Genomic DNA, 25,113 nt, shown 5'->3' on the forward strand with positions numbered 1-25,113 from the left:
CTCTGCTCTGTTCAGGTCTTAGCTCACCTGCATTGTGGGTTTGTGTGTACAGGCACACACACATTTTCCTTTATTTTTTTCTCAGAATAACAATCTGTCCTCAGTATCTCCACCAGTCAGGAAAATAAAACACCAAGAAGAAAGTGAGGAGCAGAAGGGTTTTGTGATCAGATGAGCATTGAGAAAGCAAAGCCCAATTTCCTTTGAGAAGAGCAATAACCCTGTATTTAATTCCTGACTGTTAAGTCTTTAGGGATGCTGTTCACAGCTGACTTGGCTATGAGCAGTGTGTCCTTTGGCTATTAAAGCTCAAAGCATTAAGCTCCCCTTAAGGATGGACTTTTAGAAACAAGGTCTAATATTGGTCATTTGATCAAATACAATTTGTTTATATTTTTAATCAATGTGCCCACATTCAGTCATTCATGCCCACAGCTCCATGAACACAAACAAATTCTAATGTATGCAGGAAGAGTGAAAAAATCTGGATGTTGCACATTCAAGGAGCTCAGTCTGAGGTACAGAAGGAAGTTTTTTGAGCTTCAGGGTACCTACAACTTTCAGTTGCTTCAATGGTCACTAAAGATTTCAGGTTTCATACACCAAAACAAACAACATTTTCTAAATGAAGTTTTTTTGTGTCTTAATGTTGTGTTGTTTGCAAGCAAATACTGCATTTTCACACCTGGCTTCTTCAATTTCATCCATCAATAAAAATTCTAATGTTGAGAATTAATTAAAGTCAAAAACTTCAGTGTAAAGTCAAAACTTCCAATCTCTTAACAAAAAATATCAATTAAAAAGCCTCCAAAAATAAACAAAAAAAAAAAAAAAGAACTTGTTTCCAATAGCTGATATACAGCACAAAATATTTAATTGATTGATTCAGGCCATTAGGTACAAGAATGACTACTCAAATCAACCAAATTAAAAATTAGTCATTTTTATACAAAACCTTCTGAGTACAAAATTCTCAAATTACCATGTGATCTTGGAGAATACTGCTTAAATCAAACTTCATCCCCATTCTGTGACTGCTGCACAGATGCATGTCATTGCCCTCAGGTAGGGCAACTTCAAATTTAGCATGTCAGGTCAAGGGTAACAGTTCCCCTTCTGAGCTTAGTCTCTAGCAATAGCTCAGCAGAGAACTCATAAAAAAAGAAAAAAGGTGATTAAAAATATCAATAAACTACACTTTGAGAGATTGCCATGGGGTGGATGAGCATTCACTGCTCTCATTCTATGAATGGAAGAATCCAGGCAGAAGCACAGTATCTTGGGAATAGTAAGTTCAGTCTCCAGGCAGAGCTGGGAAGAAAAGCCAGAGCTGTGTGCTCTATCCACCACACCACAGATCCCTCAAATGCAGCCCAGGAGCTCCTACCTGTGGCCTGGGAAGCCTCAAAACTCAGCTAACAACAAGCTGTAAATTAAGGCATCTTTAATTGAATGTTCTCATTAATAAGCCAAGGCAGCTCCAGCCTCTGCTTCAGGAGGGCCTTGTCTAGGAATTGCTGAGCAGTCCCCAGCCTGAGGGGCAACCAAATAATTGCCCTGCCTGAAAGAGCAAAACTGTGGTAGCTCTGCCATGGGAGGTGTATTGTAAATGCTCACAGGGGACTTCCAGAAGGTATTTTATGCTGTTTCATAGGGATGAGCAGACCAAGTCTGTAGTTCTTGTTCTACAGCTCACTGCTAAATATGCACAGCATTTAATTTTCCTTTCATTTCTGAAACGTTTCATGGATGCCAAACTAATCAAGAACTCCAATAGCAAATCAAGAGGCTATAGGATAAATCTCATTATCCAGAATATGTTTGGCTACTGCAATCCATTCTTTATATATTAAGCATTGTTTCAGTGTTAATGAACAGTGTCTAATAATCATTATAAACACTGAAACAACAGCCAGAGTTAACCACAGGAATAAAAGATTAGCTGGGATGAAGAGGGAGATGTCTTTACATCAGATTTATTATGCAATATGGAGTTGCATAACTGCATACTCATTTTTTGCATGGCTCTCAAACTTTTCAGGGGCAGTAACTTGATCATGTGCTTTCCAAAGTACTTGCAAAGGTTGTGAAAAAAGCAGTTTTAAGTGACCAAAAATAAAAGGGCAGAGAATTCTCAACTGAGATCATTGGGTATTCTGGTTGCCTGCACATTTGGAGAGTTTAGAGTGACCTTAACAGCAGTTACATAAGCATATGGAGAGAAAAGAAACCCGAATTAAATGTGTAACACATATGGTCTCCTGACAGGATGTTCCAAGCCACGCAGCGATTTTATGCTTTTATAGTCCACATGCACTGTACAGTAGTTCTTTGGTCTCAAAGTAGGAGTCAGAAATAGTATATCAGCATGAACTCTATTGTCTGTCTTTGAGGGGCAGTCAGTATGTTAATATTAAAATATATAATACACTTTGGCTAGCTTTGTTTAACAGCAAAAAAGTGCTCTCTGCATGGGACTAGATCTTACTAGCTGATAACACCACATATGATATGGCTATGTGATGTGTATGTGGAGTAACTATTTTCCTGGGGTGTACCATGAGGAACTTTAGGGTAAGGAAAGTGTCCTCAGCAGTTTCATTTTATTTGGGCAAGGGAGCACCCTTCTGAGTGCTTTACAGAGGAAAGTATGTCACCTGGGCTGCCTAGGACCACACGGTGTAAAGACTACACCAGACCTCTTCTTTCCAGCCTCAAAGCTAAATCTAATCAGTCTCAGCCCAGAATGAGATTGAGAGAGGACGCAGAAGCACTAGTTGTACCGAAGTTGGGTTTTCTTGTTATTAAACATGTCCATCACCCTCATAAACTCCGAGTGCTATTATTCTGTCGGGTCTGGATCACACAAAAACCTCAGCGGCAGAACCGAGTCCAGCAGACGTCACTTGAGGAGTCGGTCTATGGAATCAGTTCCCAGTAGGATTCTCTCCGGTGCTGTGTGACACCCTGTGCCGGCTATCCAGCCAAGTACCTGCCCGGCTGCGCTCTGGGCGGAATCAAAATAAAATCTCCTGTCCAGAGGCACCGCGGAAACCCGCGGGTGCGGCGAGCGGCGGTGCCAGCCCCGGGGCGGCCGCTCCCCGGCTCCGGGGCCGCGGGCGGAGCGGAGCGGGCCGGCAGGGCCGGGCGGAGCAGGGCGGGGGCAGCGCTCACCTCTCCGGCCGTGCCCCCGCAGAGCCATGCGGGGCCCGCGGGCGGCCCTGGCGCTGCTGCTGGCGGCGGCGCTCGCCCCGCGGCCGGCGCGGCCGCACCCGCAGTGTCTGGACTTCAAGCCGCCGTTCCGGCCGCCGCGGGGCCTCGCCTTCTGCCGCCGCTACGCCGAGTTCGGCTGCTGCGACCCGAGCCGCGACCGCGCCCTGCTCCAGCGCTTCTACCGCCTCAGCGCCCGCCTCGACGAGCGCACCTACGCCGCCTGCGCCGGGCACCTGCAGGAGCTGCTGTGCCAGGTGAGAGCTCCGGGAGCCCCTGCTGCTCTGGGGGGATCCCGCCGCGCAGGGCTCGGCCACACAGGGCCGGTCAGCCCCTGCACGGAGCTCTGTGTAGGCATGGATGCTCCTGCCCCATCGTAGTGCTTTGGCCCGTGTATGTTCATCGACTCATGCAGGGCTGCATCGAGCCCAGGTGTGGATGCATTGGCCCAGACAGGGGTGCATTGATCCCATGCATGCATTGATCCAATGAACTGGTCCAGGCACAGGAACCTTGGACAGTCCAGGGGAGTGTGAGCCATGACTAATTCCCAAGCCCAGACTGGAGTACCCACCCACAAGTGCATCAGCCATGGCATTAGCACCTGGGCACAGGCATGGGTACATCAGTCCACACATCAGTGCATCAGGGATAGCACAGCAGCCAAGGCATGTGCTCCCAGGCACTGGAAGGAGTGACTGTCCATCATCAAGTATCCCAGTGGACTTTTTGTTCTTTAGCAGTTGTCTAAAAGAGTGGGGATGTTGCTCTTTTTTAGTTTAGGAGCAGCAGTCTCTGAGGTAGGTAAGTGGGCAGTTACAGTCTGCACAGTCTCCTCACCCTCCCAGGGTTAGGATGCCAGGTCTGGTGAAGAAACCAACAGGGCAGTTGCCTGCACAAATCTTGCTCCTTGTTATGACCAGCTGATGGGGTCAGGTGCTTTTTTTTGTATTGAGTTGCAGCACTTTTAGCATGTGTCAGGTGCTAATGGTCCTGGTGATAGATGAAGAGCAATGCCTGTGGATGTGGCCGTCCTGCACAAGGGGGAATTTCCACTCAGAGCTAATGTTCTGGGGTTGGATACGATGGTGGGATGATCACAGTCTGCACAGAGCAAAGTGTCTCACCCTGTCATCAGTGGAGGCCTTGCATCTACGAAAATGCCCCTGAGACAGAGCAGTGGCAGCTCAGCACTGTGCAAGTGTAAACCTTAAATTAATTCAGACAGTGGAGTCTTGTCTGTTGTGCTCAGATGGGCTCAAAATGACTTTTCAGAAATCCTGCTCTTAGCATTTTGCCAGTACCTCTTGGGTTCCTTAAAACGTGAAGAGAAAGACAACACTTTTCCACACCAGGATCTAGAGAATTGACTTCTGTTTCATCATGGAAGCAAAAAACATTTGAATATATTTCTGCAACAAGCAGTGCCTAAGAGTCCATTCGCAGACAGGACACCAGTTAACAATGTGTACTAAGCACTCCTGCTTCTGGAAGTGATAACTAAGTCTCCTGTGTTTGTCAGAAAGCCAGCCATTGAAAATGTCTTCAGAAGCAGAGAAATATTTCAGTGTGGGAGCAATGATTCACTGAAATGTTCTGATGAGCTCAGTGCATCACCAGCCCAGATGTGGCTACACACCAGTGCCTCTGGCTGCACAAGCATGTCACGGAAGTTCAGTCATTGCAAACACTCTAGAAACATTCTGCTTCTAATCATTCACTGTATATACAACTTTTTTCCTAGACCTGAATTCCCTGTGACTTACTTGGCACACTTCTGTCTATTTCTGCTCACAAGTCATGATTTCTCTCAATGTGATCAAATTATTTTGACAAGTGTCTCAGTTTGTACTTGTGGATTCCTGCCTTTTCCTGAATTCATAGAATAATAGAACAGTTTGATTTGGAAAGGATCTAGTCCAACCTCCCCTGCAATGAGCAGGGACAGCCTCAACTACATCAAGTTGCTCAACCCGTCCTTGAATATTTCCAGGGATGGGGCTTCTATCACCTCTCTTGGCAACCTGTTATAGTATTTCCACCCTCATTGTAAACAACTTCTTTCTTAAATCTCATCTATGTTGACCCTTCTTCAGTTTAAAGCCATTACCTCTTGTCCTGTCACTACACTGCCTTGTAAAATGTCCCTCTCCAGTTCTCCTGTGGAAGATGCCATAAGATTACCTTGGAGCCTTCTCTTCTCCACCAAACTGCAAGAGCAGATGCCTCACTCTGCTTCTCAGGGAACAGCTTGCTTAAAGGCTTGAGTTTCCAGATGGAGGTGGTCAGGGATAATGTGGAAGTTAAACGCTTTTCTGAGGAGTCCTTTTGCTTCCTCCAGGCTGATAGCAGCAGTAAATAAGACATTGTCTGATGTGGGTGTTCCATCAGATTCAGACTGTTGGAATTCCCCAGATAAGGAGCTGCCACTGAATTCCTGGAACAGACAGGATGCATTTGGTTAGTCTGTCTTAATGTGACTTGTTTTGTTTTCTGATGAGTTATTTTCATAGTACAAACTTGTTCCAGCCCTACTGAAGTAACTGATCATCTGCCCAGTAGTTTCCTTGGTCTTTGGAGCACATCATAGTTTAAAATTAATGAACAGACAGCATCATTTGGAAATTACAATTTAGATCTAATATTGATTCTGGGCTCTGACTACGGGTAGAGCTTCTTGGTATTTTGAGTTATGTGAACATGACAGGATGATGTGAAGGCTAAAAGACTATAACATTTGCTTCCAAAACAGAGAAATTCAGCAAAAGGCATGAGGCTCCATCTTTTCCAGAATAAAATTTGGAAAATATTTCACATGTCTTGAAAATACCCTAGGACATGCTTAGCTACTTTCAGGCTAGTGATAGATCTCTGAATTTCACTGCCAGTGTAATGCTGCTGTAATTAGCTGTATGCCACCAGGAATGTTGTCAGGAGGAAAGAAGTTGCCCACAACTTCTATTCAGAACACCTGAGGCTGTAGTGAACAGCCTGAAATAGCAGAAACAGGGAATCCTTTTCTCTAGGCTATTTTTAATTCTGTCACTGAAGCCAGGGCATTGCTTTGTAATGCATAAGATCACTGCTTGCTTTGAAAGAGGCTTTCACAGAATGAGGTACACCTGAGTACTCAAGTGAGCCTCCTTTCTCTGAATGGGAAACCTCCATAGCCAACACCAGATTGAGCTCCCACCCAGCCCTTCCATCAAATTCCCTTTCTATCTCATTTCAATTTGTTTTCTAAGGCAATTTTTTCAGTCATTACAAGTGAATTGACAAATGCTCTGTCTCTTTCTGTCCCTGGCACACCTCGTGTAACCAAGCCAAGTGTGTTACCCAATCTGCCTGTGTAATTTCAGTGTTTTGTTTCACAAGCAATCTTCTTTTTACCACATTAATTGCTGCTCATTTGGAAGCTTAATAACCTTCATTTTGCAATGAATGGCTTGACATTCCAGGAGGAAAGCTTATTGTACACTAATGATCTGTTATATGGCCTCTCAGTTTATTATGGTATGTAATGGAAAATAAAATAAAAATTAAATATTGTGTATGCTTATCAGCTAATTTAAACAGTTCAGAATGTCAGATGTTATATCTTTTCGGCTATTGAATAGAGTTGTAATCTGCATTAAGAAATATCTCCCTATAGATCTAGAAACAGCTCCCTATTTTTTTTTAAATTAAGCTGGTTTTGCTTAGTAAAAGAAGAAGCAATGCCAGATAGGAATTAAAGAATACAGAATTTATTTAACCTCTATTTAAGTAGTGGTTTCTCTTCTGACCTTTGTTGCCTCAGGTATTTATTAAAATATAATTTTGAAAATAATTGAGCCTCCACAGAGTCATGTTGCATTATTTGAAGAGCACTTTTGAGGTGATTGTTGGGAAGATGCAATATAAGTGGAAAATATTGTGTTTATTACAAGCAAAAACCCCTACAAAACAGAACTGAGTCACTTTGGTCAGTTTGTAATTTACAGGCAGTTTTACTGAATTGCAGCTTTTTCATAAGGAAAATGTGTCTGTAGGAGTTTTCGTCATGGAGATTACAATTAGCTGTGTGAACTTGATCCAGTCCTTAAGCAGATTTCCAAGGCTGCACCTTCCATAAACAAGGGTTGAGCTGCAGCTGCTGCCAGGACCTTGGCTGGATTATGGCCATTTTGTGCTCACAGTCTGAAATCCTGTAACCTCAGCATCCCTTGCAGAACTTGGTGACCCATGTCAGGATCATGAGATGCCTTTCCCCACTCCTGGCTGGGGATATAAACTATCTATAGGCAAAGGTCCACCCAAGCAAGGATGGTGTCCTCCCCTCCTCCTCCACTTTCATGTCCCACTCCTTCCAAGCTGTAAATCACATCCATGTTTGAGGTCCATGCCTGGATTATCAGATGATGAGTTATGAATGTCTCAGGCTTTGGCCCTGATGGCCTTTCCCATTCTATCATCAGTGTGCAGGGCCTGAGTCTTCTCAGCTAATTCTTTGGTTTCACTTTTGCTCTGAGATTGATCTTATTATTTCATAGGTAAAGTCTGAGCATCCAAGGAAGAAAAGTCTATTTTTCCCTAGTACAGTCTGCTAGGGTGATGTAGCAACATAGGCGTCATTGCAGGTTTTTTTTTTTAAAGTTCTGTGGTTAGAATAAATGAGTAACAGCTTGAGGAAGTCAGCTTTCACCAGGAACATTGAAGATAATTTCCATGAGTGCCGAGACAAACCCCCTCTCTAAGATCTTTCCCTCTGTTAACGTATCTTCAGAATAAACCACAACATATCTTGTCATTAAGATGAAATATCTCCAATTAGTATCACTGCTCAGCTGTTTCAAATCTGGTCCAATAAATGACTTGAAGCTTTTTCTCCCTCCCTCTAGGAATGCTCTCCATATGCAGCTCACTTATATGACGCTGAAGACCCCTCCACCCCCGTGCGGACGATCCCAGGACTGTGCCAGGACTACTGCAGGCAGCTGTGGCACAGCTGCCGTTCCATTTTCCGCGCCCTCTCTGCAGACCCAGAGCTAACTGCGCTGGAAAACAACATGGCAAAGTTCTGCCGCTACCTGTCCCTGGAGGACACCGACTACTGCTTCCCACACCTGCTGGCCAACCAGAACCTGAACCAGAACCTGGGGCTGGTGACGGCTGACGCGGAGGGCTGTCTGCAGCTCTGCCTGGTGGAGGTGGCCAACGGGCTGCGCAACCCTGTGGCCATGGTGCACGCCAACGACGGCACCCACCGCTTCTTCATCGCAGAGCAGGTCGGCCTGGTGTGGACCTACCTCCCCGACAGATCCAGGCTCGAAAAGCCATTTCTGAACATCAGCCAAGCTGTGCTTACCTCGCCTTGGGAAGGAGATGAGAGAGGGTTTCTGTGCATTGTCTTCCATCCTAAATTCAAATTTAATGGTAAAGTGTATGTCTACTACTCAGTTGAAGTTCATTATGAAGAGAGAATCCGAATCAGTGAGTTCAGAATTTCTCCTACTGACATGAATGCCCTGGACCATGGTTCTGAAAGGTATTGTACACACGTTAGTTTTAAGATCTTAGAGGGCCACTTGTGCATTTTTAAAGACCATTAATGAATGAGACTTAATTAGCTTCATGTTTTTGCATTCCAGAGTTAGTCCAAGTCCATGTCTAGTGTATTGAGCTGCAGAAGCTGTCTGTCCTCTATGGATGAACTGCAAGTGTGCAGGGGTAAAACATGTGCAGTTCTCAGTTCTGGCACATCAGAGGATTTAACTAAACATGGATTAAACTTTATTTATAGTTAGTGTTTTGGGGTTATTGTTGGGTGGGGCTTTGAAGTTTGTCTGTTTTGTACTTTTGTGATTATCCTTTAAAATAAACTTCTGCAAAGAATGAGTGAAATTCATTCCAAAGCCAAAGGTTTCCAAAATTAGTATAAACAAACTGATACCAGACCAAAGATGGATTTGGTCCCATGTCTCTTTATCTGAACAACAACTCAACCCTTTGATATTACACATTTAATATCAAATTTAAAAAAAACCACAAGTCACCATATTATTACAGAGTGCATTTTAATTGGAAAAGTAATTTGTTTGAGTCTGGTCTTGCAGTTGTTCCACACTAATATGCAGAGATGATGAGACACTTGTTTGTGGAATCAGGCTCAGAGATTTATAGCCTGTTGCAAAACTATGTTATAGAACCACTGTTTTAAGACACCCTTGGATATAAGTAATTCAAAGATATTTTTTTCTTCATTATTTGGATTTTATTAGGGGCTTTCCAAGCACACAGCTGTGGATGATTCTAGCTCAAAAATGCACATAGCCTAATGATAGAGAGAGGATACTGGTTCATAAAGCAATCACAGCAATCCAGTGTAAGCAGTACTGTAGATGACAGGTAAGGGGAATCACAACATGGCACTCAGGAAAGCGAATCAGAAACCTGCAGATATCAACAGCCCATGAGCTGTCTTGTTAAGAACCCTCAGGCTCTATGTTTGTAACAATTTCTGTGCTTACTTAGCTTATGGTTAGTACAGCAAAAGCTTAAGAAAACAAAATTGTGGTCCTATTGTGCTTGTGTAGGCTCCGGGCCCACTGACTTCATCCTGAGCTGCTGCCCAAGAGGGAGCTCAGGCTGACATGTGGTGTGCACTGCCTTGGCTCAAATGCATGTGTCTGTTTATCCTCAGATGTTTCTCAATGAATTTTGGTTTTTTCCATCTTCTTTGGGAGGCTGAGGAAGATTCACCTTTGTGTCCATACAGGATCCTCCCTCACTCCTTTGTCAGCTGGACCCTGTGCACTCTTGCACAGTTACCTTATCACAGAGGTGCTGAGATTTAACAGGAGGTGACACCAACTTCATAGCTGGGTTCCTTCCCACAACTCAGAATAACTATCAATATTTCAGAATGGAAAAAGCTGTCTAAAAATGAGGTGGTGTAACTAGGTGTTATAATTTGCCTTAGTAGCTATTGAGATGCACTGCCAGCATGAAATCTGGACTCTTTTAGAAGCTGGAAATAATAAACTTCAGTTGTTATACTTGGGAAACTCCACTGCATGTATTTGTGGCTTTACCATTCTATAAAATTATAGTTTATGTATTTTCCCCTTTCATGTTATGGAAGGGATACCAGGAGCATAAAATAAACAAATAAAATAGAGAGTTAGGGGTTAAAATTAAAATAAATTTTGTTGGTACTTCTTCAAATAACCTTTGGTAAATTCAGTTTGTTGGTGGGGCTGCTTTTAACTGCTCTTTAAATTCATAAGGTCCTGAGTGTGTAATTATCATTTAAGGATTCTTCTCTCTTTAAGAGTTTAACTATTCCTTAATGTTTGAGAAGTTTTATGTTCGCCTTGAAAGCACCTGGCAGGACTGTGCCAAAGCTGTACAGATGTACAGATGGACTGGAGTCCTTTCTCTTACAATTTCCAATTGATTATAAGCTCAGATGCCTTTCCTTTAATAAATTATAAAGAAAAATAAAAAATATTAACAAGGAGGAAGAAAGAATCAGTGGAAAAGTTTAAGCAATTAAAAGTATATTTTGTCATGTGATTTCCCAGACTTTCCATATTACACAATTTGGTGTCTCTGTAATCTGGAAAATATCTTGAAACTATTTAAGGTTAGAAAATCAGCTATGCTGAAGAAAAATTTCGTAACATGGATATGGAGGAATTTTTATCAAAACCAATCTGTAGTTGCTTCCATCTGTCAAGAACTATATTGTCATGACGTTGCTCTGCCCTTTGCATAGTGCTTGTGCAGTAGGAAATTGCTTTCTCCCTGTTTTCACTTAGGATAATTCTTGAAATAGAAGAACCTGCTTCCAACCATAATGGAGGAGAGCTGCTCTTCGGAGATGATGAGTATCTCTACATCTTCACTGGAGATGGAGGCATGGCTGGGGATCCTTTTGGCACCTTTGGAAATGCCCAGAACAAGTAAGAGTGGATCCATCCCGGTGGCAGCTCCAGGGTGTGGGAAATCAATGCCATGAAACCTCAGACTTTCCAACCCCACTCCCACCCCCCGGCTCTGATGTTCTGCCAAGGTCTAGCCTTATTTCTTTACCTTTTTCATTTCTTCTCCCAATGCAGATCAGCCCTGCTGGGCAAAGTGCTGCGGATCGATGTGAACAACAACGACCGCGGGCCCCTGTACCACATTCCCCCTGACAACCCCTTCGTCAGCGACCCCGCGGCGCGCCCCGAGGTCTACGCCTACGGAGTGAGGAACATGTGGCGCTGCTCCTTCGACAGGGGGGACCCTCACACCAAGGAAGGGAAGGGGCGGCTCTTCTGCGGAGATGTGGGGCAGAATAAATACGAAGAAGTCGACATCGTGGAGAAGGGGAAAAACTACGGCTGGAGGGCGAGGGAAGGGTTCAGCTGTTACGATAAGAAACTTTGCACCAATTCTTCCTTGGGTAAATAGATGTGCTCTCGTTTTTGTGGGATTCACATTCTCTGAACAGTGAGAGGCATAATTCTCTCTCCCAGGATTTTTCCTGGGGAAGGCAGTGAGAAGCATAGAGGGAGAAGAGAAAACAATTCTTATCTCTGCTTGCTGCTCCTGTTGTTTGGCACACGTAGAATGGGTTATGGAGATTGTTTACCAACAATGATTTGTTAATTGGGCACCAGTGATGGTTGTTTAGATTGATTGGCCAGTTGAATCAAAGCTGTGTTGTGACTGTCTCGAGACAGTCATGGGTTTTTCTTTAGTATCTCTTTATTATAGTTATAATATAGTATTAGTGTAATGTAATATAGCTTAATAAAGCATTTGTTCAGCCTTCTGAAATCATAGAGTCAGAGCCCATTATTCCCTACGTTGGGGTCATCCTGAATTGATATGTTTTTTAATTCCTGCCTTCAAAGCCTGGCTGCTTGGTGGCAAACACACCTTTTTGAGATGTAAACCTCTGCTGTCCCTCTAGAAGGGAACTGGCTTGGGCATAAATACTGGAAGTACAAATGTTACAATTTCTGAGTTAGGAGGAAAGTGAAACATGCTAGCTATTGTTTTTCTAGGTGATTGGTGTTGTTAGTAAAATTATTTAGTGATTCTGTGGCTTAGAGGGACAATTTCATTTTTGCCACATAAAATAAGCTTTTGTGCAGAAGCAAGAAAAATTTGGAGTTGTATTTTTCTCCATAACTCACCCTTATTTTAAAAAAACAGAGAAAAAAATTGACTGATCAACCCTTATGCATGCTGCCTGCTCTGCAGGTAACTGAATGTATGATGTATTTTCATTTATTTTAGCTATGCCACAAAGGAAAACCTCATTTTATTTTCATTACTTTAAACTGTTCAAAACTGGATTGAGAGTGTTTGCTGGCTGGCTAAATTCCAGTGAGCATGTGAAGTCAGAACATATTGAATTGCAAGGGCTGATGTGGACCATGTCTTGTGCTGGAACCTCTTCGCAGAGGTTCAGGGGGGCAGTGGAGTGGGCTAGCACTGATTTGCATTAGCTGAGATTCTGATTCTTTTCTCTTCCATGTGCTGTGTGTTGTTTAATTTTCTTCCTAATATTAACTCAGTTTCAATTCCTTCCTTTTATTAGCTTTGCTGTAAGTACAAGTGATTAAGTATTTTTTTATAAAAATGTCAAGAGCAGGGAGCAGATTTTTTGCACTCCCTTTGCTGAAGCAGTTGTCAGAGAGCTCATTTATTGCTCTCCTGTGTGACAGTACCCACATGAGCATTCATGGCAGACACTTTACTGAGATCTCCAGGGATTCAGAGCAATTTTTGATGACTTTAGAGACCCTTTGTTAGAGCAGTGAAATGTCACAGCCCCTTTAGAATGATAAGTACAGCTGAAGTGTGGAAAACACCTGCTTCAGAGGAAATTCCCCTGGTGCAAATTCCTTGCTGGCAGAGCTGCTGGGTTTGCTACTTGCAGCATCTGCTACATGGGCAGGGAGGAAGGCTGTGAGGAGGAGGAGGAAAGGGTACCATGAGGTACCTGTGAGCCAGGAGTTTCAAAAGAAAGGGGAGGAAGCATCTAATGGAGACCCTCAAAATCAGGACATCTCTCTCCATTTTACATTTGTCTTATGTTTTAACTTATATTTCACAATGAATATGCCAGTACTACATCATTCATGCCTCTGCCATCCCATAAATATTTGATGGCCCTTTCAAGTTGCTTCTCCATCTCAGAGGAACAGAAGCTATTTGTGCTGACATCTGACATATCTTTTCATCAGTGCCTGCAGTCTGGATTCACCCATCTCTTTTTTTCCCTTTTACCACCTAGACAAAGCTGCATTGGGCAAACATTTCCTGCATGGGTGCAGTGGTTCTAGGAGTAACCCGTGAATTTGCAGCTAAACCAGACAAGCTCTGTAGAAATGTGCCAGAAGTGGCACTAACAGAGATGGATTGTAGTGGGAGGAGAAGGGCTCAGGAGAATTCTGAGGTGTCTTGGTGAGGGCCAGGGCAATCAAATGTGATTCTGAAAAGGTGAAAATCAAACTAAATACAACTCCATTGGCAATTCATTTAAATAGAAGATGCACCAGGGAACCTGATTGTGCTCTGCCAGTCTCAGAACAATCTAGATAAAGAGCTATTCTGCAGCATGTGCAAAACAAGTCACAGATCTTTTCTGCCCTACAGATGATGTGCTTCCAATTTATGCATATCCACACAAAATGGGGAAATCTGTTACAGGAGGCTACGTCTACCGAGGTTGTGAGTCTCCAAACCTGAATGGCCTGTACATATTTGGTGATTTTATGAGTGGGTAAGTAAACACTTAGGGCACTCACAAAGTTGTACCCCCAGCCAAAATCCCCCCCAAAACAGCCTGATAGCTCTTCAACCCTCCCCTCTTGTTTTTTTCATGGGCTTGTGTTGCCCTTGAAGAGAAGGGGTTGCAGGGTGTATCATACATTTGGGTTGATATTAAACAATCTTCTACTCTCAGAGAAAGTTCAGTTCCTATTGCAGCTAGTGTGGGTAGGAAGCATTAAATATCCTTTCAGGTGTCCATGCTAACATTCATAAATTATCTGGGTCAGGTTGTAGAAGTGCTCTCTTGCCTTGCAGACGCCTGATGTCTTTGAAGGAGGATCATGCTACTGGAGAGTGGCACTACAGTGAAATCTGCATGGGGACAGAACAAACATGCATGTTCCCTGGGCTTATCAATAACTACTATCAATACATCATCTCCTTTGCTGAAGATGAAGCAGGTAATCTTTTAACTTTGTGTCACACTGAATGGCATGTTACTGGTTTCTCTTCAGAATAAAACACCAGAGAAGGGATCAGAGAGGGCAGCAGGTCGTGTAGAGGCACAGCACGAGTCTCTAAAATGCCAGATTCCCAGCATCTCCCAAATACCAAACCAAAGTTACACTGCTAATTTTGAGGTCTGAGTGCCATGCAGTGCCTGCATTGGGAGATGGAGAGTCAGTTGCCTAGGGACTGAGTCTGGTGTGCTGGACGTGCTGCTGCCCTTCCCTCTGGAGAATAGGGAGCAGAGGGGGGCAAGTAGAATAAAAAAAACTTATAAAAGAAACCTCATTCCTCACAGTGCCATGCCATGGGGAATGCAGGCCTGAGAAGGTGATACACAAGGGAGAGCAAGTCTATCCTCTTGTCTAGTTGAGAAGGCTGTGGGCATTATTAATGGATACAGGGAAGCAGATGTCAAGAACAGCAGTTATATATCTGCTCACACTGGGCTGGGGTATTTGCACCTCTCAAGATGAAGCAGAACAAAAGCCTGTGTTATGTCTTGCATGAGGCATCAGCAAAAGAGTCTTTAAGTCTATATTTTATTAGTGCCAGCGGGGATTTTGCCTTGCATAGGACTGAAGGATATCGTCTCAGTAGAGCTTTGCTGTGTTTTCATGACTGCAGACATTTTGCTTTCTGGAAGGGAGCTGCTGCTGTGATTTGAAGAGGAGGAAATAAAGAGTCCTGGGGTGCAAGCTGGTGGTGTCTCCCACTGTTTGTACAAGCATTGCAGAATGTGCAGCCCATGCAGCCCTTGGCTAGGGGCCGGCAGAGGATGTGTGTGTGCTTCATGTGTGACCCAGCAATGCAGGAGATGTGCTCTGCCCTGCTCCAGGGAGGTCTTGGCTCGTGATCACAAGCACCTGCTTCCAGAATGCCCCAGCTTTTAAACATCTGTTTTTCCTGCAGATTATGTCAAGTTTGGATGTTGCTCAAATCGTATAAATGTAAATTTTATCTTGTGAATGCAAATCCTCCAAGTAAAGTATTAGCTTGAAAGTTTGACTTTTTTTTTAGAGTTAAATTCAATTTTCTTTAATGGTTAATATTCATGGAATTTACAGCTATTTCACAGTGCTGTAGTGAGAAGGATATCTTAACCTAAGATCAAATAACTTAGTTCAAATCAGCTTTGTGCCAAGTGCAATGTCAAGCTGTTGATTGCAGCCCTTGCTCATGCACATGAGGATGATCTCCCTCATCCTGTGCTTGTCAACAGAGTCTGGACAAAACAGGGGTGAAAAGCTGCCACCCTTTTGCCCTACACTGTGCTTTGCATAAGTATGATAGAGCTGAGTGGAGATTTGGGCTGCAGTCTTTTTTCAGAGGGAGGTAATTGCCTTGTGGTTGCTTTATAGTAATGGAAAGAAATCTGTTGATAATAGTGTGGTGAGGTTGCTTTATCTGCTGTGAACAGTCTTTTCTTCCATCTTTTTTGTGTACTAGGAATCTCATTTTTCACAAGTTTGCCACACAGTTTATTTTAACAGGGTTTTCTTCACAGAAGCATTTAAGTTTTGGAGTTGTTGCTCTAATGGATGTTAATCTACCTGCTGCAGTGGGTGTGTAAATGTTGTGGGGAGATCTCTATTTTTGGCTCAGCCATTATAAAGCCATCAGCCCCATCCCTGGCCAGCAGAACATGTCAGAGACACCCAGGCACCATGTCTTTGGGTCACATGTGTGTAGCCTGTGTGCTTCATGGCCTGAGCATCCAAACTCCTGCCTGATAACTTCCAGGAAAGAGGGGCAGGGTGTAGAACACACATCCCCACAAAACTCAGTGCCAGCTGTTTCCCATCCCCATTTGGACCAAGGCTGCCTCTGGCCTCTCATTAATGAAGCTGACCAGAAAAATGAAGCCACCAGCCAGGGGTAGGCAAAGGTTTCTGCCCTGGCATTATCTGGAGGAGCTCAGCCCAGGGCAGCACAGGAGAGCAGGTAGGAGAATGGAGACTCAGCCTCAGCTGCCACCAACTGCCTACACATTCCTTTGGTCACACTGACCTCTCTGTTCCTTCCCCTCTTCCCTCTGGATCGACCATAGAACACCCAAAAAAGTCTGCCTTATTCAGCAAGCGTCTTGCTTTTTTTTCTATTTTCGGTCTTTTTTCCTTTTTTTAATATTGCAAATATATTTTTTTTTCTCTCTTGTCCTTTTTGTTCCACCTCTCAAGAACTTCAGCTCTCAAAATAGTTCCAGAAGGACTGTTTATCCCAGTCTCCCCTGCACAGCAGGAGAAGGAGGATAGAAATACAGTTAAGAGAAAATAAGTCAAATAAATGGTGATGGACATTGGTTGAAGGTTGAGCCCTGTACATGTGACCTGACAGAGCTGTGATGAATCAAATGCCTTTTGTCTTAGATATGTCTCACTGTGTGAGTGTGCTAGAGAAAGCAAAAGCAAAATCTTGTTCTCCTGTAATTCACCCCAAAGGAGTGCTTCATCCAAATGAGCAGAAGACAGTGAGCTTTCTTTATTTCCTTTCCTTTAATTTCAACAAAAGTAATTCAGGGTTTGACTGTTTTACATTAGAGAAGTCAAAGGACACAGATCATAATGAGATGACAAGGAAGGTCTGGGCAGGTGAACCTGCAGTGGAAATTTGTCCAAATAGTAATTCATGACATTTTTTAAAAGCTGCCACTCACCAAGAGTATTTTATGCAATGGACTGCAGATGAGCTCTCAGACCCGTGATGCAGAGTTAATGCCTTTGTGCTGTAAAGGACAGAAACCCCATGGACAGTTTTCACAGTGTGTCTGGTTTTTTTTTACCAGGGGAATTGTACTTCCTATCTACTGGTGTACCAAGTGCCACAGCTCCCAATGGAGTGGTGTACAAAGTGGTGGACACCTCCAGGTATGAGATGTTCTTGTTGCAAGGCCTGGTGATGGTGCAGTGAGTCTGGTGTGGATGTGATGAGTCACGTTGGCTGACTAATTAATTCTTCTCCCATGCTGGGCCCTTCTGGGGAATTCAATCAAGGAACATCTGGAGCAACGCGTTGTGGGTCTGCTTTGTCACTGCAGTCGTGGGGGTCTACATGCCTGGTGCCAGACTTTTATGGGGCATGGTGTTATGTGGGTTTGGAGATTTCCTGAATGCTAAAGTATTTTATGGGTGACTTGTCTTTCTTTGGTAAAGTTTCTCTAGATTTCTGCCCCAAAGGAGGCACTTTTTCTCAAGGTGTTTTTTCTGAGTTTCTGTCCATCTTTTTTTCATTTCCCACAAGAGCCCTGTTCCCCCAGACCACAGCAGCCAAAGCTGGACCAGCACGACCTGCAGTGCTTTCTTGGGCAAACGAGACATGAAAAGCCAAAAGTACATTCTTCTTAGCGTTTCAAAAAGCAATATGGATTGAACAAGAAAAAAGAACTATCATTACATCTCCTGGATCCCATGTGCCTGTATCTGAGACTGGGAATAGCTGTGTTTTATGGGAAGAATTACAGCTGTTTTTTTCCATCTTCCTGTTTTTAAAATGTTACTATTATTGGCTAAAAACCAAGCTACTTTCAGCCAGAAACAGAGAGAGAGATTTTTTATAGCTTTTTTTTTTTTTTTTAATGGGTTAAATTTACAGCTTTAGCTGTCTCAGGATTTTGAACCAAGCCACTTGTCTAGTTTTATGTTGAAACCAGTCCCCAAAATTAAAAAGCCCCCAGATCTGTCATGTGTTTCCTCTAACTCTCCTCTGTCAGGAGCATTTTCCATTATCTAATGCAACAGAAGAGTTCCTGTAAACTGTGTGTGAAGAAGCTGGTATTACGCAAGCTGTGCAGAAATAGAGAAAGCAGGAGGCAAACACCAGCCGTGAGTTTACGTTTTAAAGAAAGTTTCATTCATGTTCAGGGTACCGAAAAAAGTAATTGGAAAGTTCATAAAAGTAGGGAACATCCATGTATAGATAGTTGAGAGAGAAGCTCTCTGCCTTCCACAGAAATGCAAATGCAAACAATCCTAATTGCCCAGGAGTTATACCCTCCAAGTGCATTTTTGAACCAGTTTAGAAACCTCTGAAGAAGTCTGAGGATTACCAAGGCAGTTGTCATAGGAAAAGTGGTGATGAAAGGATGTGACTTCCCAGAAGTGGAATACATCTTTATGGCAAACAAATGGTGTCAAAATAAAGCACCACACTAAGACAAAGCCTCCGAGGAGACACTTAGAGTTCTTTTCTGAAACTAATGCATTTTTGGCACGACATTTGTTTGGGCTTTCTGTATGAATAATAGTGTGTTATTTTGCTTCCGTGAAAACAGACTGAAATCTTGCGTACACGTGACCTTTTTGTCAGATGTTCAACATATACTGTCTAGTTTTGTAATTTTTACTTTCATTTTGATTAATCTCTTTCTGTAGTGTTTGAACCTGCCAATGTTTTATTTCCTTAATGGCCTCAATAGTGTCAACTGGAAACACAGACAGAGGACTCCACTGCCTTGTGAATATTTGGAGTTTCATCAGTGGTGATCTGTGATTCTTTAGTTATGTTTTCTACTGTAAGAGATTAGTTGCATCATTTAATCAGACCTTTTTTTTCTCCAATAAGTATTATTGGAAAAAAAAATTCTATTATTCTTAGGAAAACAATGGGAAGCAAAGTGTTGCAATGCCAGAGGAAAGGAATTAATTGTGCAGTGTATGTGTCCCTTTCTTTCAAGGACAGCACCACCAGGAAAATGCCAAGTTGAGCCATCGCCAGTGAAAGTCAAAAGCAAGCGCATCCCGTTTGTGCCAAAGGAGAGTGAGTGTAACTCTTGCTGTTTATTATTGGTTCAAGTTAGCTGGCAGTAGATACAAACTGCAGACTTGCACTATCTGTCCACATATGTGGAGACTACCCAGAACTTTACTCTTCAGGGTATACTCAAAATTAAATCTTTCCAGATGTTTTGGATCTGAAGAGTTGGTTCAAATAAGTCATAGAGTATTTCCCCTTTCCTGGCCATGTGAAATTTCCTTTGTAGTTTCTGACCCTGTTCATTTTCCCTTTTTCATGTTACATTGTACATATTTCATTACCACCAGCTTGGTTTCCCTGTAACTGTGCTGTCCAGAGACCCTGTGCTCAATGGTGCTTTTCAGTGTCAAGTGATTTTTTGCAATATGTTCAGGTAGTGGAGAGGATATGATGGGTAAAGGGTTGGGAAGTAGCTCATTGAGCAAGATGAGAGCTGAGTCATTGTTAATTGAAAGTGAGAAAATATGGGATGAGAAAATGCTCCCAAAAGAATCAGTGATCACGCACTGAGGTGAACTTTTGGCTTACCCAAACCCTCCAGGGCCTTTTGGTTACTTCATGCTGCATGAAGTATTGTACTGCTAAAGCTGGAGTGGTCAGAGGTGCAGCTGAATCTGCAGCAGGCCAAGTACTATTTATGTGAGGTACAAAAACCTAAACACAATATTAGGATCTCAAAAGTAGACTAGGCAGTGTCACTGTTCTTTCCCCCTGTGCTTTTAATTTACACATGCAGGTACCTAGGCAGCACCCCAACAAATTCCCTTCCGACTCAGCATAGTCCATGAACTTTCATAGTCCATGAACAAAGCTAATGGTACTGCAGGAACTCCAAAGTCAGGATACTTTTATTTAATTTTTAATTACATTAATCACGTTACATTGCATTTGAGTCACTAACAGTTCCTACAGCTTTGGCTTCAGGGAATAATGAGGGCACTCTGCACCTTGCAACATTGAGTCTTTAAGGTGGAACAAACTCCAGGCTAATTATTGACTGCTGACATGCCTGAGCACTCAGTATCTTCAGAGATGTTCTCCATTTCTAGCTGTGCAGCTTCCAAATATTAGCAACTCGATTCATGTTCAACCATTTTTGTCTATTTCTGCTTATGCATTATTCCCTATGCAAGTCCAAAGTTAAGGTTTTTAAACTATACATATAATTAAATATTTTGGGCTTGTTTACAAGGTAGTTTTTGTCATAAATTAAAACTTAGAAATGGTGAGAGAGATTCTACCTAGTGTGTCAAGAGCTACACTCTCTTTTTGGTGAAAAATAGGCATGGCCATTTTGATTCAGAAGCATGCAAACAAGGATGTGTAGCTGTAAATATTTATTGTTTTGGTTAGTATTTAGTCTGAATGTAACAGAATCGCCAGAGCATGTGCCTTGTATTAGCTATGAGTGCATTTTTTTGGAAGTGTATTTAATAAACAGTTTAATAGAGAGTATTTTATAATGACAATTTGATCCAGTGAGGTGAAAAGCACTCCCAGGTGACCATTGGCTTTCATGCAGTCCTACACAGTATTCAATCAATCCCACTTTTCAAGTGCTTTGCCAAACCAGGCTCCAGCAAATGAGCTGTGCACAGGTAAGGCCTTCAAATCTGTTTCTTGCCTTGAGAACCACAGCTTTCAAAGGAAGGAAATATTTTCATGTCATGAACACAATTCCTTTTCAAAGAGCAGTATTTGGAAAAACATGGACCACTGCAAGGGTTTGTCTTTGGGGGACAACAGATACTAAGCACAAATAGGACAGTGATATTTTTCCTCCTCTCTGTACTACAAACCAAGTGATGAATGAGGTTGCATAAATCTGGGATATAATTCAAAGTCATGATGTCTTTGTAAATGTCTGTGACACTGTCCCAGCTCTGTTGAATGTTATTCCGTGAAATTCTGAATTGCTTCCTTCTGGCAAACTAAAACTTATTTTTAAGCTAAAAATAAACCACATGTGAATAAGTAAATCCAGTAACACCTGGAAACTGTGACAGCAAAGAATTTTCATCTCTTCAGAGTTCAAGGCTCTTTTATTTTTTTTCCTTTTTTTCCATAAGGAAGAACAAACCCAACCCCAAATCCTGCTTCGTGTGTTGTCCTGGCAACTCTGTTCCTCTTGCACATTCTGCTTGCCAGAGAATTGATTTTGAATGTTCCCAATTTCAGCTCCTCTGAATAAAGCATCTGGCCCAGTGGGGAGGCCACGCTCTCCTCTGGTAATGATCCAATCCTCAGTAATGAAGAGAAGAGCAGAAACAGTGCCTGTCTGTAAAATGCTTTCGGCGGTTCTTCACCAGGATATGGTGAAGAGCTCCTCTCCTGACTGTGAAGCTCCAGTAGCTACCCTTTAAGGACCAGGCTGACATTTGCCAAGAAACCTCTTGGAGCTTCCTTTCTGGGAGAGGCTCAGTTGGCATTGAGCCCTGCAGTCCTCTCTGCTAGCTAACAGCAGCCAACATTTTCACTGAGGAAATACCGGGTCACTAAGAGTATCGTTGCTTCCCAACAGGACCACGTAGACAAATCCCAAGAAATTAGTTATACAAGTCAAAAATCAGCACGGATTTCATATAGTTGTCGTCAAGCATTGCCCAGAGAGTGACAGACTCACGATTCTCTACCTTTTTCCCCAACAGAGTTTATTATGAAAACACCAACCCCACATCCTCGCCTGAAGACCACGACCGAGGCTCCGCGGGGAGGCGTCCCAGACCCCCGGACCCCCCGCACGCCGGCAGAGGACGGGGCGGGCCGAGCCCCAGCGCGGCCAGGGACCCGAACCGGGACGGGCAGCCCAGCAGCGCCCAGCAGCGGAGGCCCCCGGCCGGGGAAGGGGCCGGAGGAGAAAGGGCAGCGCAGGAAGAAGAAGCCCCCCGTCAATGGCGCCGTGCGGCTGATGCGGCAGGGCCGGCGCGGCCGCGGCCGGGGCAGGGTGGAGGTGTTCATCGACGGCGAGTGGGGCACGGTGTGCGACGATGGCTGGGGCTTGCCCGCCGCCGCCGTGGTGTGCCGCCAGCTCGGCTTCCCCTACGTGGTGCGGGCCACCAAGAAGGCAGAGTTCGGGGAAGGGAGCTCGCTCCGCATTCTCCTGGATGATGTGCAGTGCTCCGGGCAGGAGAGGACGCTGCTGGAGTGCTCCCACGCCGGGGTGGGCACGCACAACTGCTCGCACGAGGAGGATGCTGGTGTGGTGTGCAGCCGGGAGGAGGTGACAGACTGGTGACAACAGCCGGGGAAGGCAGCTGAGGGACTTGGAGACATCCCTCCCTTGCCCAGCCCTCTAAACCAGCTGCAGTATTGAGGAGGGTGTGCCCTGCCTTGAGGATGCTGCATCTGTTCAGAGTAGTCTTACATTTTCTTCATGTTCGTCCCCACGCATTTGTCCCAGAGGGAAAAAAAAGGAAAAATGAAGCACTGAATTGAGCATGTTGTGGGCAGGGTATTTCTATGGGGTTTTTTGTAGGAAGAAACCCTCAAGCATCAGCTTTTATAGATCAGAAAAGAGATGCGTCCTGTTGCCCTTTTCCATTTCAAAATACAGCATTCTTCAGCTGTGCATCACAATGTTTTGCCAAAATTTAAGTCCCCAAATGACCGTGTTTCACTCTTATGGAAGCATTTGCATTGTTTGCCTTGCTTTGGCACCTGCAGCTCTAAACTGAGGTTTCTAAGGACATGCCTTTCTAAATCTGTGCCTTTATTTGCAAATTACAAAAGTTTATTTTTTTTTTTAACCTTCCACTCATTAGTTTAAAGGAAAATTATTTTTCTGTAATGCTTTTTATTGGTATAAATCTATTGGACATCAAGGATAAGCAAAATCAGGAGATTTAGAAGAAACCATAGTGTACTGCATGGAAAATATTTCTGCAGTTTACATTAGCCTAAGTGAAAAAAAAAATCTAATCTCTTTTACATCAACAGGGTTGAAAATCTGTCCCTTTTTAGATGCACAGAATCATTATCCAGTGCTGAAGATACTTTTGTACATGTTTTTCCACTTTCCCAAACTTTATGAAGGCACATGTTTTTCCATTCAGTTTTTCACAGGTGTGAATGAGTAGACAAGAGGTAATGTACTGGGGCAATAATCCAGTAATATTTACCCCTTTTTAGAGGATATTAAAAGAAAAAGCAAACAAAAGCAATCCTATTTTGTCTGAAATGTGTTTTTCGCTTGAGTGGCAATGGGAGACACATGTCATATTAAAGCATTTGGCCTGGTTATTTGTTTTCCCTGGTGTAATCAGGATAGGTTTTGTCTTGCTGCTCACATAAGAACATGAAAAAGACAAAAAAACCCTCAAAAAACTTCAAATGTAAAATGACCAGTGTGTCTAGAAAAGTTCACAAGCCATACCTTGTATCTAAAGATCCTTCTGTAGATATTTATTTTAAGCCAATTTCAAGTTGAAAGTATCTTCTTAAGCCTAAAACATGTATAGGGTAAATTAATCTGTTTTAAATATTTTTCCTGAACTTTCTGATAAATTCTCATTAAATTGTTTTTGGTATGAAAGAACACCTTCAATACACAAAACCAGATGATCAAAAAAAAAGTGTTTTCCCCTATTTCTTATGAAGCATAAAGGAGGAACAGATGCATAAAGTGCCTTTTGAGAAGTACTACTCTCATTTAGTTTGAAAACCTACAAATGCCATCATGCACCAAACTGTTATCAGGCCTTTCCCATTGCAGTGAAGTTGCAAACTTATTTGTTTTAAGTGCAGAAATTCACTTCAGGCCCATCAAAATGTTCAGGAAACAGGAGAGTCCTTTGTAAATTCTTCTGTTAAAAGAGTTGGAACCTATTGAGCTGGTGGGCTGGAAGAAAATGGAAGGTCAGGATACAATCTTTTTCCAAATTCCTCTTCCACTTCTTTTGCCTCCTTAGTCAAACTTCAGCTCCCTCTGTCTGGGAGATTTTAAGGAGAGTCTTTGTCATAGTTGAAAACTTCTGGGTAGAAAAAAAAGACCTGCACAATAGAAGTTACCCTGAAGGAACTGAGGTGATTCCAGGATGTCTGCTACAGACAAATTAGGCAGGAATTTCAGCAGCATTTTCTAACTATTAAGTATTCTTTTTCTAATTTAACTGCTAGTTACCCTGCACCTGCTTTAGTCCGTTTGAACATCCTGAGAACAAGCAGAGGCCACATACATCTTGGATTTTGCTGGTGGGGATTTCCACCACCCCTGGCTGGCAGGCAGGGTGACACACAGGATCTGGTGGCAGCCAGGGGCACAGGGGAGCCAGTCCCAGGGAGCAGCTGTGGGTGACAGTGAGCTGTGCCTGGCTGTGCTGGCACAGAGCCCTGCACCCCATGTTTTTTGGTGAGGTGTTTGTGATGCTGCTATGTGGGTGCTGCCAGCTCCACAGGGAAATATTTAATAGCAGAGAAAGAGACAAGACTTGTTAAGTACAGGGGTTTTTTTTCCTCTTATCCCTTCTCCCAGCCTACACTGAGTGGGGAAGGTGTTCAAATAGGAACAAGCCAGCTCAGCACACGTGGCTGTGTGTGCATGTCTGTGCCTGCCAGCTCAGTGCACTGCTATGATGCTGGTAAAGTATTTCTGACCACTGTGGTCCCTTCCAAGCTTAAAATATGTCTGTTCTAACTCCTGGCATCTCTCAGTCCAGTTCACTGGTATTTAAATAATGAGCCTGTACTATTTAAAGCACAAAAATACAGATGCATTTAAATACTCACTATCTCATCTGTTGTCTAATAGGATTCTTAGTGATATCATTTTTATATAGCATGATGTCAACCCAAGTAAGCATTAGATTAACTAATAAGCCCTGCTCCTACACTTGAACATGACAATATACTTCCTGGATGCTAATTCAGGATAATTCTTAAACTAGCCCACAG

The 25,113-nt window shown here is 43.2% G+C and overlaps 1 protein-coding gene across 1 annotated transcript; it reads left to right on the forward strand.

The window, feature by feature from the left end:
• The first annotated feature begins 3,200 nt into the window (after positions 1–3,200).
• Positions 3,201–23,462, forward strand: HHIPL1 (HHIP like 1). Its single transcript, XM_009102341.4, has 9 exons — positions 3,201–3,467; positions 8,091–8,737; positions 11,013–11,156; positions 11,313–11,641; positions 13,849–13,975; positions 14,281–14,426; positions 17,258–17,339; positions 19,145–19,227; positions 21,873–23,462. The coding sequence occupies exons 1-9, from the start codon at positions 3,201–3,203 to the stop codon at positions 22,457–22,459; spliced, it is 2,412 nt and encodes an 803-aa protein (XP_009100589.3). The 3' UTR covers positions 22,460–23,462.
• Positions 23,463–25,113: the final 1,651 nt, after the last annotated feature.

The sequence above is a fragment of the Serinus canaria genome, chromosome 5, assembly GCF_022539315.1.
Source record: "Serinus canaria isolate serCan28SL12 chromosome 5, serCan2020, whole genome shotgun sequence".
Classification (NCBI taxonomy): Eukaryota; Metazoa; Chordata; class Aves; order Passeriformes; family Fringillidae; genus Serinus; species Serinus canaria.

Bases quoted from the DNA above. Each gene is read 5' to 3' on its own strand.
- HHIPL1 (XM_009102341.4), top strand. From the start codon at position 3,201: ATGCGGGGCCCGCGGGCGGCCCTGGCGCTGCTGCTGGCGGCGGCGCTC. The intron at 14,427-17,257 runs GTAATCTTTTAA...TTTTTTTACCAG, and splicing joins CTTTGCTGAAGATGAAGCAG to GGGAATTGTACTTCCTATCT. The intron at 17,340-19,144 runs GTATGAGATGTT...CTTTCTTTCAAG, and splicing joins AAAGTGGTGGACACCTCCAG to GACAGCACCACCAGGAAAAT.